Here is a 14,893-nt window from a genome sequence, read left to right on the forward strand (position 1 = left end):
ACTTTACATACTTTATTATGATTACATAACTGCAATCTGCTACAATCATAATTGCCCTTGCAAAGGTAAAATAAAGCTGTTTACAAGGCCTCTGCCAGGTTTGCATTCAGGTCTTAAATTACATTGCAATAACATTTTTTGTGTGCATGTAAACACTGTCATGGTCTCTCTTTCCTCATTCTCACTTTGCCTCTTGTCCTCCTCCTACTCTCTGTCTCTCTCTCTGTCTCACTCTCTGTCTCTCTCTCTGTCTCTCTCTGTCTCTCTCTCTCCCTGACACATACACACACATTTTCTCTCTCTCTTCCTCTCAGCAGTGTGTATCCTGCCAGATGAGCATGAGGCGGGAAAAGGAATGTAGCTCCGCTCTGTTTACCTCTTCCTCATTTTCTCTCTCTCTCCCTGCCACCTCCCTCCTCTCTCTCTCTCTCTCTCTCTCTCTCTCTCTCCCTCTCCCTGTCCGTGAGTATGCTCAGTCATTCAGCTCTGTGCACCGCTGTTGTTTCGTGAGACTGTAGAGCCGGTGGGAAGCCTGTGATTGGGGAAATAAGCGCTTGTGCCGGAGCCGGCTACCTCAGAGACAAACTAGATACAGTGGCGGGATACAGGGGCTGTGGATTTAACCTGCTCATGTCAGAAAGAGATGGATTTGTGGCGCCTGTGAACTTTGGAGAGAATGTACTGCACGTGTAAAAGACATAAACAGCTCCTGTTTGGCATCAGGGATTGTTGGAGCAACGGAGGTCTCTGAAATCTTCTGCTTATCTCGAACACTGTCTGATGTAGATCTGCGCCTGAGAGGTCGAAAGCCCTGGTGTGAGCCAAATCATTGAGATGCAAGGTGGAGGCGCGTTTTACGCATGATTTAACAGGCAAAAGATACAGCTCAGCAAGGTTAACCTCAAAAACATCTGTTTTACCTGATTACACCTGAGATGCGAGGGAAAATGACTGGCTCGAGGCAAGATTAAAGGAGTATCCTGTGATGTCAGACTTCACCTGGGGCAGTCTTCTGAGACTCTGCTGAGTAGTTGTGGCGTTGTTGAGCGGGGGGGCGGCAGGAGCAGACTTCATTTCCAGGTGTGTAAACCACACCAGACTTGACTCATCTGATATCATCATCCCATCTCTGTTTGGACTCAGCCCCCTTAACTCATTTTCTCACCTCATCTTCTCAGTAGTCCCTCCTTTCAAAGCCACCACCACCCCTCGTTTTCTCCCCATGGAGCCACTCAAGAGACGAGAGAAGAGACACTGATTAATGTGACTCCCAGCAGCTCGTGTCTGATTCCACAGCACTAGAAATAGAAAGCAGAAAGAAACAGTGGCCGCACTTGTGAACTGTCATCACGTGGAACAAGAGAAGCACCATGTGGAATCAGTCTGGATACTGCAATCACATACCTCACGCCGGATATCCCTTCTACCATGCACCCTGCAGGTATGCTATCACAACCCCAACTTGTGACCAAACTCTCTCAGTGCAGTTACAGTAACTTGTTGAAGTCACTTCTTGCTTTGAGATCTTGTTTCTAATTAGATTTTTGTACTAGGAAAAAAAAATATCTGTGTATTCACCATGTTTGCAGATGAAAGTGATTCTAATCACTTTAATCTTTGGTTTCCCTCAGAGGTCAATGCTTGGCCCGCTGTTGGGAAAATTGGGATTGCCATTCGGGATTGTTGTTGTTCCAATGAGTCTGATTGAATACAGCCTTGTTTGTTTTTGAGTAAGCCAAGATGTTAACGTTTTTAGTCTTCTTCAAAGCAAGAGGTTGTGACCAAACTGGTTCGTCAGGAACATTTGTTTGGCGCCCAGCTTGAACAGAACAAGGAAACTGGTTTTGCCTGTACAGAATAAAAGAAGTTAGCAAATAGGCAGGTTTGTTGGTCAGTGTGACAATAGTGGCAGAGTGAAGAGCTGTTATCATGTTTCCTTAAAAACACTCCTACAGTCAGGTTGTTGAGCTTTTTCACCATACTGTATTTGAAAAAATATAACCTGTTTTTTTTTTTCTGAAAAACACTTGATTTAAACAGATTACATAAGACTTTACTGGTCTTCTTCCATTATGTCCCTGGTCTACCCCCCCTCCGGCAGCAGTAATGGCATCATTACATTTATCACAAGGTTTCAGATGTGGCCCAGTCTCAAATGAACACCATCAATCCTCATTCCCTGAGGGGAGAACAGACCCCTGCCTACGCCTCTTTTTCTGTCGGATACTGTAATAGCCTCTAACCTCTAAAGGCTGCTCGAGCTCAACCACCAGAATACTGATTCACCATTACTAGTTATTTATGAATTCCCTGTGTGGTTGAGTAATGAGGACATAGTTTAAAAAAGAATAGCATGATGAATCATCGTAGTGTGAATGTGAACAAGTGCACACATGCATTATGAAAGCTTGGTATTTTTTGTCTTCATCTATCCATGTTGTGCACATTGGCTATGTGAATCTGCTAGAGGTGGTGCAGCAGCAGCAGGAGCGATCGGGGTGGTCTGCACCGGGGGGCAGAGGGATTTAGCTGATGAGTGAGTCATACCTCAGACCACTGGGCAGGTCAATGACCTGTCAGATCAGCCAGCTCATGGCAGAGAGCGAGATAGGAAGAGAGTGCACAGGAATCCAGGAAACAGCCCTGAGCTCCAAAACAAACTAACCATCGCTGTTCACTCCCACTCTTACTCTCTTATGGTGAAGTACTCTGACTCACACCATGAATGTTCCACCTGTAGCCCAACCACTTTATGCTTTCAGGTCAAATTTGTCATTTATTCTGCATAAATGCAATGTTCGACATGCATAAGATGCAGATGAAACAAACTGGATAGCTGCTGGATATGAACTATTTACTGACTGTATTATATATCATCTTTTAATGCTTTATTTTGTTAACACATCAATGTCCTCCTTGGTGCCTCAATGTCATTTGTGCTCTGTTTCCCATCTTCTCATCTTGATTTTTAATCCTCTTTTTGGATTTACAGTCCTATGGGGATTTTTCCCTTTCCCTCTGTATTAAAAGATCGACTGCTGAGTAGAATATTAAAGTTAACACCTACATCTCACTGACAATAGGGGGGTAATGGTTCTACATTTGAGATATTAAGGGAACATTTCATAGGATATGAAGAGCAGACTGACGGCACTGAAATTAGATCTTAGTTTCTCTTGGAGGAAGAGGCAATAAGGCTTCAATATTGCATTTGTCACTCCAATGAAATTATAAAATGTTCCAACCGTTTTATTTGAGTCTCTCTGTGAACCGTCAAATGCAGCCCATGAAATTCAAACTGCTTTTTTAATAACAAAGGCAAAAAATAATACATTAGACTGATAGAAGTATTAGCAGTATAATGAAGTTTGTTCCTTGAACTCAGTAAAAGTCCAGTGATCCTTGTGCAAGTCGATCCAGTTAATGATCACCTCACCTGTCAACAGACTCATCTTTGACTCTGCCAGACTCCACCCCCAGCCCTTTGTTTAATCCAGTGTGTTTACATTCAAATGACAAGGTGTTCATTCACGGTCTGAGGAAGTCCTTTGCCAGACTCTGTTGTTTGGTGCGCTAATCCAGCAAAAGCCAGCTGCGTCAGTCAACCAAGGAGGCATGAGGTGAGCGTGAAACCTTAATGGGGGCCGTCATGTGTGTGCCTCAGAGTATTGATGTAGTTGTGTGTGGGTATTGCGTGGAGCACTGGAAATAAAGTGTTTTCTGAGTGGGCGTATCTACTATGTTTGACTTACTGATGTTGATACGTTGAAATATTCGATAAAAATTCAAGAAATTGGGATATTACTTCAGAGATAAATAAATTCAGACAGACAGTACGCTATATTTCACAGAATTTACTGAGAGGATTTATTGGATAGAGCCATGAAAGGTGACGGGGAGTGACAGGTGACAAAGTTCATGACACAGTTGCAGACTACAGCGCTGCATGAGCTGAGTTACCCACACATCACGGATGCATTCACCTGTCTCGACTGAAACCTGCATGTGAAGTTTTTACACTAACTTTACTCTGTACTGTGTGTGTGTGTGTGTGTGTGTGTGTAGGGGCATGCAGGGCTGTCAGACTCACAACGGCTCAGGGATGTAAATGGATTTGGGCTGGTTGCCCGGTGGGGGGTGAATGGAGCAGATTGTCTGAAAGCCTTTGCCTCATCCGCACGCACGCACGCACACGCACGCACGCACACACGCACACATGCACGCATGCGCACACACACGCATGTACATACACAGACACAATAATTTCATAATTCAACTTCTAACAGCTCATAATTGACTCTGGTTTAATTTTTGCACCGACTTAACCTTACTCAAATATTTAGATGGCAAAGTGTGTGTGATCGCCTGCTAATCTCCAAACGTGTTCTGAATAATGTGTTTGACTAATGAAACTCAACAAGAAGGAAATTTATTATAGCAGTGCCATCCCTGTTATCTTTAGTTTAGGTCAGGAAATACATTTGCTTAAAAGGATTTCTTGCCGAGGAGGGAATGAGAATGAGCTTTCAGTGTTAAACTTCATCTGAAGGCAAAGCAGAAATAACTGTGAGGAGAGTGTCATAGGTAATAACTCCGAAGAGAGGGACGCTGTAATGGTGTAAGGGGTTGTAAGTAGCAAAGAGAGTAATGTATATGTCCAGAGGCAAAAAATGTAATTGACACTTAGAAAGAAAATGTATCTGTTAGTGTGTAAAATACCTTTTGAAATTAAAATAAATTGATGCTTCTGATCCTTTGGAGAACTCACTTTTTTCCAAATTTTTCCTCAGTAAACTACCAAATGTTATCATGTGCAACTGCTCTCCATTACTGTACTGTACAGTATTCATGGCAGCATTTGACTTAGATATTCTTGCCAAGTGTGTTCTGGGCAAGAGAAGGCATAGTTTTTAATACCAAAACAACTGAATACATAGCCAGAAGCAATATAAACATGCAGCCAGGCATAAGAGTGTGAGCCAGCTTCACATTACCAACCAGCATAAACTGAAAATAAGACAATTGAGGGCTGGAGCTAGATTATTTTGGGACAGAGGAAGGGGAAATGGCCCTGCCTCCAGCTTCATGTAGAAACTGGAGGCAGAAAGTACATTAAACAAACCCTAGATGCTAAAATAAACCAAAAATCTAATTATGTGTTCAAAAGTGGATTTCAACTCTTTTACACACACACTTGAATGCCTCTTGTAAATATACAGGAAATGTGCAAGGAAAAGGGCCCCACAGTAAAAGAATCTGACCAAGCATCTTATCATGAGACTCTCCAGGAGAATCTGTCATTCAGTCTTTGTAGCTGCCCTCTCCTCCTCCTGAGTGTTGACACACTGCTGTGACTGGATGCTTGATGCGACTGACACTTTGACAAAATGAATTCCCTACAAGTCGCTCTCAGGGAGGATGCCCTTATGTCAGAAAGTGCCGGGCTGTCACAGCAGCAGGCTCAGATGAGGCTTGACTAAAGAGAGAAAGCTGACATGGCTGTGGTTTCTTTGACATGGTGGTTGTCTGTGACAGTCGTGATGTGTTGAAAGGATGTTGGGTTAACTGTGGATGTCAGTCAATTTTCACTACAAAGTCAAAAACTACAGGACAGCAGTTATCCTGGTTTCTTATATGATCAGTGAATCGAGAGTTCAACAAACCAGTTCCAGAGCAAAATGTATGAAGACCTTACATATTGATTATATCAGAGGGATATTGCAATGTATCAAAGCATATGATAATTGTTTGTCCTTTATTTGAGTCAATTGACAGAAAACAGCATCTTCGACAGTTTTTTAAAATGTTGTCAAGCAAAAATGGCAGACATTTGATGTTTGTAACTTCTCAAATATGAATAGAAATATGAAAAGAATTTGCTTTTTAAAATTTTAAAAATTTTAAATTAAATATATTTTGGGCTGTTTGTAAGATGAAATGAGCAAAGTCTCCCTGGGCTCTGAGAGAGTGATGGACATTTTTCACAATTTTTTGGACTTTAAAGCACCAATATGTTACTTTATTACCTTAAAATAATGGCCTCAAATAATTTTGATGGTGTCTCCGTCTCAGCCACTCCGCCTTCCTATTGCTTGCTTCTGCACTATGTAACTTCAGTGAGAGGGTAGGATTACAGAGTTACATACATGTTTACTTCAAGATACACGTTCTCAACACATAATATTGTTGTAAGATGTAATGAGTTTTGTTTGTAGTTAGCACCTACATTACGTCTGACAAGTTGTTACAGACCTGGATTTGTATTTACGACAGTGGTTTTGCACTCAGAAACTGTGGGGGGTGCCAAATCGCACAAAATGCCATTTACTACATAATGTTGCTTCAAAAAAATAAATAAAATTGATTAATCAAACACATAGAAAGTCCAATTAATTATTTTAAGTTGTCACTCCAATTATGTTACTGTTTTCCAAAAATGTTGTATCCAAAATAATTTTAAGCAAATTATAATTAGAAACTAGCATAGTAAGTCAGTGACAGGTGGGAATCTTTAGCAACCTCATGTTTTGTTTTGATTAAGAGTCAAGAGGGCTATGATGTGATTATAAAATGATTATCTATGCAGCATGATGCATCACATTTTTTAAATAGTATACAGGATTTACTTTTTCTCACTGTGTGACTTGCAAGGCTTAGATGTGATGTTTGCATACATTAGAGAAATATATGCAGATATCCAAAATATTATCACCATCTAGATATTGATGCCAACCGTACCAGAAGCTTTTGAACAACGTATTATCGGATCGCGATTTTACACAATGAGGATTTACAGTATATTAACTTCTCTGTAGAAGCTAAGACTGCTTGGAGAAAATTGTCATTTTCAAATTTTTGTTGTTGGATGAGAAACTTGCATTTCCAGATTGTCAACATTTCAGTGACAGACAGCCTTGCTTGCTTGAAACTAAATACCATGCATTTTTCATTTATTCATAGGGCTATAAAACTGTCTCAGCCTATTGCAGAACAATGCAAACATAATTCAAATTGATATATAAAAGACATTGGTGACATTTTTTTCTAATGTCAGCGATTTCCCTATAGTCATTAGCCAGATTAACTCAATTCATCTACAGTATATTGTGCACAGCCAGGATGGTAAATTAGTATGATTTCCAACCTTTCAAGCTCATTTTACATTCTTAGATGGGACACTGTGTCCAAATGTCACCCTTCTTATTATTCTAGATTTGTCCTTGCCTCAACCTGCCTAATTCATGACAAGTGGGAGGATATTAAAGCAAGCCATAGTTTTTTTCTCTTCGTAGCAGAGTTCACTGAAGGTTTTTGGTGGCTAAATCCATCCTAGAAAGCCATTGGTGGCGAGTGTAATCTGTCTTTTTTTTTTTTTTAATGTTGGTTTCATCAAATGTAGTGTGGGTGCTGTGGCAGGAATGAGAGGATCAGGGCTGAGAGGATAGAAGGCAGCTGTGAACATGAACAGTTTGAATTACAACAAGATGAGAAAATATCTTAGCCCATAAAATTGCACCTAAAATCTTGCTGGATATGGGTCATTAGAGTTGAACAGTACAGTACAGATGGACGGGTCGTAGCCTAGAGCACCTCTCAAAGGCTGCTGACTTCAAAGGCTTCACCTCTGTTGGTTTTGGCTGAACTGGAAAGGAGACAAGATGCTGAGCACTTGTTTGGGAGGTGTTGACTTCTGTTTGGGCCTCAACCTCGGACGGTAGGAGAGAATAAAGTCACTTATTCTGTCAAGACCAATATTAGTACAACATGGCTTCGTCCTTTTTTCAGTGAACATGTCTGTGTTGTGTTTTATGTAACAGTGGTCTGAATTGTTGCAGCATTGGAGAGAGAGAAATGAGTAACTCTTGGCTAGCTCTTTGCCTTTATGTTGCACCAAGATGTCTACATCAAAAGTCAATACTTCCAATTAATGGTGAGAAACTTAACTGGAAAGTTGGCCTTGCATTTTGGGGGTAAAAAACAATCTGTACTGTGTCAATCTTCTCACCCGATTTGAAAAGAAGTCAACAGAAGTGTTGAACCTTCAAAGAATTACCACTCTGCAGCTCCCCTCGGTTTTACAAGGCTGTTTATATAGTTTCAGCTCAATGTTTAGCTGTCCAATCTGCAACTCTAGTGTTCTGGTTCACTCACTCTTTTCATAGCATCATTCTCAGAGAATTCCCTCTAAAAACCCTCTTTATGGGTTTATGTCTACCAAGTTAGAATATGACAGTGTCTAAAGAGAAACATTGCGACAGACGATGATAGTTATTTGAAGGCAGCGGGCATAAGGCAGGTGTCGTTGTGTAAGTTCTGTTTTTGACTTTACAATCCTCAGAATCCTCATCAGCTCACCACTGAAGTCACCGCTGCTTCCCACTGTTGCTCTGACAGCAACCACCAACTGTCTGGCTCCCATCACCAGTGAAGGGAGCTGGCAGTTCTCACCTCCAGCCTCTGAAGCTTGAAACAAAGTTAGGTGGCCAGCTTTACTGAGGATGCTAGGCTAAGAAAAAAACAAAAACAAATGGCACAATTAAAAGAAACACACTAACAGCAGCCCGGACAAAAGAAAAAACTGCTGCCGACAATGTAATGGAGCATCTCTGGTTTACCTAATAGGGCAGGTTTAATAAGAAAATAATAAACAGGGATGTAATGCATTGACCAGCAGCAACAGCTTCTTTTTATTTTCTCTACCACATGTAACAAATGCCACAAACCTTTGCCTGATGTCAACTCTTAGGGGAAACGCTACTTTTTCTCTTCTCTCTGGTAGGCCTTTAAATTGCAATGCTATGATGGTCAAGAGCTCAGTGGGCATAACCGTCAGCCAATGGTGATGAATGATGTCATAATTTATCATCATTTATCTTAACATTCATATAACATTGAGGCTTATGTGAATTTTGTTTATTTTGTTGTTACAGTTCTGACTAAGAAACAGTTTTTAATATGAATTTATGATGTCTGGGTTATTCCTGAAACTTTTAATATGGTGCTTAATGGCACAGATATGTGTTTAATCAGTGCATTATTTAAAACAATAGTCTGTAAAGGTATTTTGATTTCTGATTCTGGATGCACATTTGTCTTGTTTAGTCTCGTGTTCTTTGTCTCAAGTGCAAAGGCAATTAGTTTGGAGCACAGGATTTTTTTTTTCTATTTAGGTGCTTCATTATGATATTAAACACTAATTCTTAATATTAGGATGATAATGTGTTGATGCACTCAGGGGAAATTAGACTAAATTGTATTGTTTTTTTCATTGTAATTATCTCATTAAAGAGTGAATGGTGTTGACCAGACCCTGTTAATGTCAATGGAGTCTATAGTCTCTGCAGATTTTAAGAAGCAGTTTTATCAGTGATGTGCGCTGGGGAAGAAACAACCCCTTACTTTCATTCCAGAGATGGATGTGTAGGATTTTGCTATCAGCCTGCTTCCTGTTCTCCATCTGTTTGCCACTGAAACCCTTTGAGCTTGTACAGTCTCTTAGGTCTCACATTTCAGTCCGTGTGGGCTGCACAGCTCTAATCCCTGCCTAATCTGAGACAGCTTTGTGTGTAATCAAAGAATCCACTGTACATGCATGAAGAGGTGGGGCTGTGCAGGAAAAAAACACACATATACAGGTTACACACCATATGGTTACCATCAAAACCAAAAGACAGATTTATATTGTCTTTATAGGTTGACTTTGACATGCTGTATGTTTATCCATTTAATTTTATTATCCTTCAACAGATTAGATCAGTAATAACTTTGCATTTGTATCAGACATGAGCAGAGATTGGTTGCATTACAAAAGATTGAGTAGGCCGTCCATTAGGTAATTATGTAGTCTGTATGGATGTACTGTATTGATCTTAAAGTGACAGTTACTTTATTTGAAATGTTTGTCTGTTTGGAGTATCTCCATGTAGAAATTTGAATCCCTGATTCAGAACAGGTGTACAACAAGGTTTATTGCCAACTGTTTGATCTTTTTGATGCAGATTGACTGAGTGGGTGGGGATCACTGAGATAAACCCACCCGCTGGATAACTTGATCCGAATGAAGAACACAAGCATCACCATGGCACCTGCTATTTAGGAAATACGCTTATTTAATCTCTTTCCGAGAGTGAGATTGACATCTTGTGTATTTGTGCTAAGTACTGAGCTGGAGTTAGGATGTGTCCAGGAGGTGGAAGCCTCAGCAGCAGGTGATTAAATCTACCCAGAACATTATTGGTATCCATCTACCGAGCATCGGTGATATTGGTGAAGTGAGTGAAAGACAACACCAACCCCAGCCACAGTCTGTTCACCCTGCTGTCGTCTAGCAAAAGATACGGTAGTATTGGCTGCTGTAACACCAGCTTCTGTCCTCAGGCTGTGAGACTCCTTTAACTCATCCTCCGCGCTCCAACATAAAAAAGTATTTTTTCTCGTGTAGCATGAAGGCAACACAACTTTTGTCTTTCTTGAGAAAATCTGCCAGCCAAAACTTCAGTTTACTTAACTTGAATATAGGCCTGCAAAATATATCGTTTCAGCCTCAAATATAGCAATGTGCAATAGTTACATTGCAGGTTGTGCAGTGTTAAGTGAGGCAACATGTCTTACCACAACTTCTTTTCTGCTTGATTCTAAAGCAAAGCAAGCAGACTTATCTCCAAGAGACATCTGTCTGATTTTTTTATGAGGATTTAAGGGTTCTAGGATACATGGGAGTTTGTTGATTGTGAGTGACATGTAGGCTCTGCATGCACAGCAGCCCACAATTATTCTTCATCAATTTATCAAGCAAAACAGGTCCTCCTTTGGGTGTTTCATATCTTGCACTCCCCTACAAAATCACAACAGGTTATAGAATTATAAATTCTTTCCAAAAAGAGCTATTGAAGTTATCTGGAGGAAATTCAGATAGATAAGCAAAATATCGCAATGTCATTTTTTTTCCCAGTATTATGCAACCCTACTTTAATCTGTGAAATGTAAATTTGACAATTTGTGTTGCCTGCCTCCACATCCATCAGACATGAAGCATCTACAGCCTTCCTTTGGAGTCATTTTTCTGGCCACATGATGGATTTAAGTACAAGATTTTCTTTCCCTCTAGCTTTGTGGTGGGATTCCACCAACCTGAGAAAAATATCTGGGTCTTTAGCAAAATGCTTTAAGCCGTCTTGGCAACTTTGTCTGTCTATTGTTTGATGCTGGGAGAGCAGAATATTGTGGATTTACCAGAGCTTTATTGCTGGAGGGTGCTGCTTTACTGAGGAGCAGCTCACAAACAACCACACGATAAATGTGCAAGACTTGAAATCAAAGCAGTTAGCTAAAAGTATCTATTCACATTACAAAGCAATTTAATTCAATATACTTTAATCATCACAAATATTGATTAATGCAGGTTGAAGGATGAACTTTACATGTTTACATTTCGGTGTATTTTGGAAGACTTGTTAGGTGCGTACGCCTTATACAACCATAACTCATAATAGCACTTGATGTGTAACTTTGTGAAGCCAACTTTAGTATGTTTGGCACGGCAGCAAGGCTTTAAGTGCAAAAAGTATCTGCTGCGAAGGAAAACAGTTAAGTAGGACAAAAGGGACAACCCAACCACATTTCCATTGCATGTATTTCACTTCCTACACTGGACTCCAAACAAGAAGAAACTGTCTCGTGTAAGTCTCAGTGGACTCAGCAAGAGAAGCGTGGGCCAAAGCATAACTGGAGTATTTCTCTTCAGTGTCAGTGGGTAGACCAGATTCCTCTCTCCACCCTCTAATTAGGCATAAAGTGCCATTGTATACCTGAGTTTTGCCACAGAGGTCCATACTTTCAATATTTCAGCAGCAGTAGCTTCTTAAAATACAATTAGGCCTTTGTATCCGCTAAATTAAAAAGGAGCACGTGGGCAGGGATGGATATAATTTTTTAGTGCTGGCATTTCTCTGTTGTATTGGGAAACTTTTTAGTTTATAGCCACATTTGCTTCTTGGGTAATGAATGCCGCTGCAGATCCGCCTCGTGGGGGAGGAAGTGTTCACGTCTTTGAAGCCAAGTCTCAGTGAAGTGAAACTGTAAATACTGCCGTTGTGGCCAGTGGAAACAATGTAAATCTAACACTGATAAAAGTATGAACTTCTGAGTTAGTTTTTCTTTTGGAGATTTTGTTGAAACATGGCTTTAACTTTTTAACATTTGGGATTTTATACTTGTCTGAAATAATCCAATGGTTCAGATGTGGGTGTAGTCTTTAATTCACCACTGCTCAGACTGAGCCAGCAGAGTGAGGCTTTGCTCTTAAGGCTTGTTTTATTTCAAATTAGCCCAGTTTTCTCTAGGCTATTGATTTAAATATATAAACCCTTAGGCTGCATTCAGACCAAATCTGGCTTTTCGGTGAAAACGCAGGTCCTCCCATTCATTTAAATGAGGGTAGTGTGTTTTGACTGCGGCAGTGCAGACTGCAAGGGGTGCCGAAAAAAAGAAATCCAGCCGGCTGCAGTAAAGAAGTTGAAACAGACTTAACTTTTGGAGAAACACAACCCATTGTCATGTTGCATTTGCCAATCACGGAAGCAGCATGAATGAAAAAGAATAAACTTGAAAAGCATTGTACGTCTGCATCTGCCAGTGAGCCATCATAATAAGATAGGCATTATAATATGTGGAAATTCCAGCACAGGAGTGGCTTGATATTCTCTGCAAGTAGGTGAAAAAAACCTGTGAGCAACCAAAATGAGCAAAATGAACAGCAGACATTAGGTATCCCTATACCTCATGCATTACACACAAACATTTAAATCTGTAGTAATTTGTGCAGAACTTGATGCACATTTCACACAGCCTTGCTTGCTAACCTCTCATACATTGTCATCTACAATTATTCAGTCAGTTTGACAGATTTTCTTTCAATTCTGTTGCTTTCTCCTTCCTCTCCTCCCACTGTGATTCACAAGATTGTTTGGAGAATGATCCACATGGGCTGCACAGCACAAGCACGTCAACAGCACAGCAGCATCAGCTGCGTCCTTGTATGCACTGAATCTGTTTGGCCACAATACTGCTCTGCAGTCAGACCTCACAGCCCCAATACACAATGAAGGGCTGAAAATGTAAACAGGTGCTTTGGTTTGCAGTTCAGTTGCAGAAGCATAAGTAGTGGCAGATGTAAACATGGACACAAATGTGTCCATCGTACAGACATCAAATTGACAGAAAATGTCTGACACATTTTCAGTGAAGATCAGGGAGAAAAGCGTGGGAGCCAATTCGGGCAGAGAACTGGAGTTGTGCTTCTAAACCTTCAAGTGACATGTTGTACTCTTAGCTACACATATCCAGATCATACTTAATAAGGAGCATATGCTGTCATGCTCAGTTAAGGCCACAATCAAATCAAAAATATTTTTGCCTTTTAAGATTGTCATCATGTCAGATTGGGTGATCATAGAGTCATAAGTTTCTTCTGCAATATTCCATGCTATGATTTTACCAGAACACATTCTGGTCGAGCCCCACTGATGATGGATTTTTGGGGCTGATGCAGATACTGATATAAGAGAGTAAAACACTTCTGATATGCATAAATCGGTCGATATTCCTTTTTACACAGAAAATAAATATATTCTTTTGCATTTTTGCAATGATCCCTGAAGTGTGGTTATCAAACACTTGTTTTAAAGATGTGCATGAAACGGTGGTCAGATATTTTTCTGTTGACATTTAACTTGTCCAAGTCCACTAAAACGATAAACTTCACTGGGAATTTAATAATTATTACTTGCCCCAAGCATCTGTCTCTGCATTATGTTCTGTTAAAAATGTTTTCATATCGGCACATATCGGCCAACACATACACAGACACCGATATATCTGTGGGTGGCCAATGTCGGCCGATAATATCTCCGGAGAGATTTGCGGGCTCTGCATGTCAGACTACACATTGAAGTCAGATCAATCATGGCTTGCTGTCAGTCAGGTGCCAGAGACCGCCTGACAGCACAAACGAATATTGCGTATGTTATCATAGTGTTTATGAAAATGAGTTAACTTGGCTCTTTTCATCGTGAAGGTATGCTCTTCCTTTTTCCTACCAGTTGGTATGAAACACTAATTATTAATTGTATAGGACGCCCCATGCCTAAAATTTTTGCTGTTATGGGGCTTGTATAAAGTGTGGCCTGACGTTAGTCTTTTGCTCAGTGTAAAGCTGAGAAGACATGTTTTGATCAACGGTTGTACTCTGTCAGAACCTGATACTTTTATGCTTACATTGTTCGGATCAATTGACCAGCCAGGACATGGGTGCTCACAGTGATCGTAAGCATCGAACTCCCAGTTGGCTTGGCCCACTTTATATTCATAACAAATCTCTTTCTTGTTCTTTCTTGGAATTGCTTAAACTGCAAGACAGCCAACCAAAGTTTCAGACATGCCAGAAATCTGTCCGATCGTACAACAGCCAGATCGCTGATCGTTCAGACAATTAATCAGGCGTTTAATTGCCCTCTTATACAGCACATCAAATGACCACCAATCTGGCAGGAAGGTTTTTTTTTTAATTAGGTGTGGGTTAAAATCAGGCTTAATCTGTACAGTGTCTGCCTGGCTCATCACTGCTGATCACATATTACATTTAATCAGTCTATATCCAACCAAGTATCCACCTTCTGGCTCTGAATTTAATTTCTCTTGAAGAGGTTGGGCTTTATAATCGTTGCTTTCTGCAAATTTAACTTTATGCTTTGGGGATTCACTAGGTCGGAGCCTTGACTCCAAAGATCAGTCGTATACTCTGTATTCATGTAACAGTGTAACTGTTCCCTGTCAGGGTGAGCAAAATGTTTTATTATGTTCAAGGACCCAGGGGTATTTTTGATTTGTTCATCAT

The 14,893-nt window shown here is 40.4% G+C and overlaps 1 protein-coding gene across 4 annotated transcripts in view; it reads left to right on the plus strand.

The window, feature by feature from the left end:
- The window catches only part of plekha7a (pleckstrin homology domain containing, family A member 7a), a 151,572-nt gene that overhangs the window by 42,739 nt on the left and 93,940 nt on the right, over positions 1–14,893 (plus strand). Inside the window, exon 1 of one of the 4 annotated variants that reach the window (XM_073471316.1) lies at positions 515–1,441. The exons of 2 other annotated variants lie outside the window; for them this stretch is intronic. In XM_073471316.1, coding sequence (XP_073327417.1) covers positions 1,371–1,441 — 71 coding nt within the window. In that variant the 5' untranslated portion in view covers positions 515–1,370. Of the gene's footprint in view, positions 1–514; positions 1,442–3,557; positions 3,621–14,893 lie in introns of those variants that run through there. One more of the 4 variants, XM_073471317.1, reaches the window with a different exon arrangement.

The sequence above is a fragment of the Pagrus major genome, chromosome 8 (assembly GCF_040436345.1).
Source record: "Pagrus major chromosome 8, Pma_NU_1.0".
NCBI classification, from domain to species: domain Eukaryota; kingdom Metazoa; phylum Chordata; class Actinopteri; order Spariformes; family Sparidae; genus Pagrus; species Pagrus major.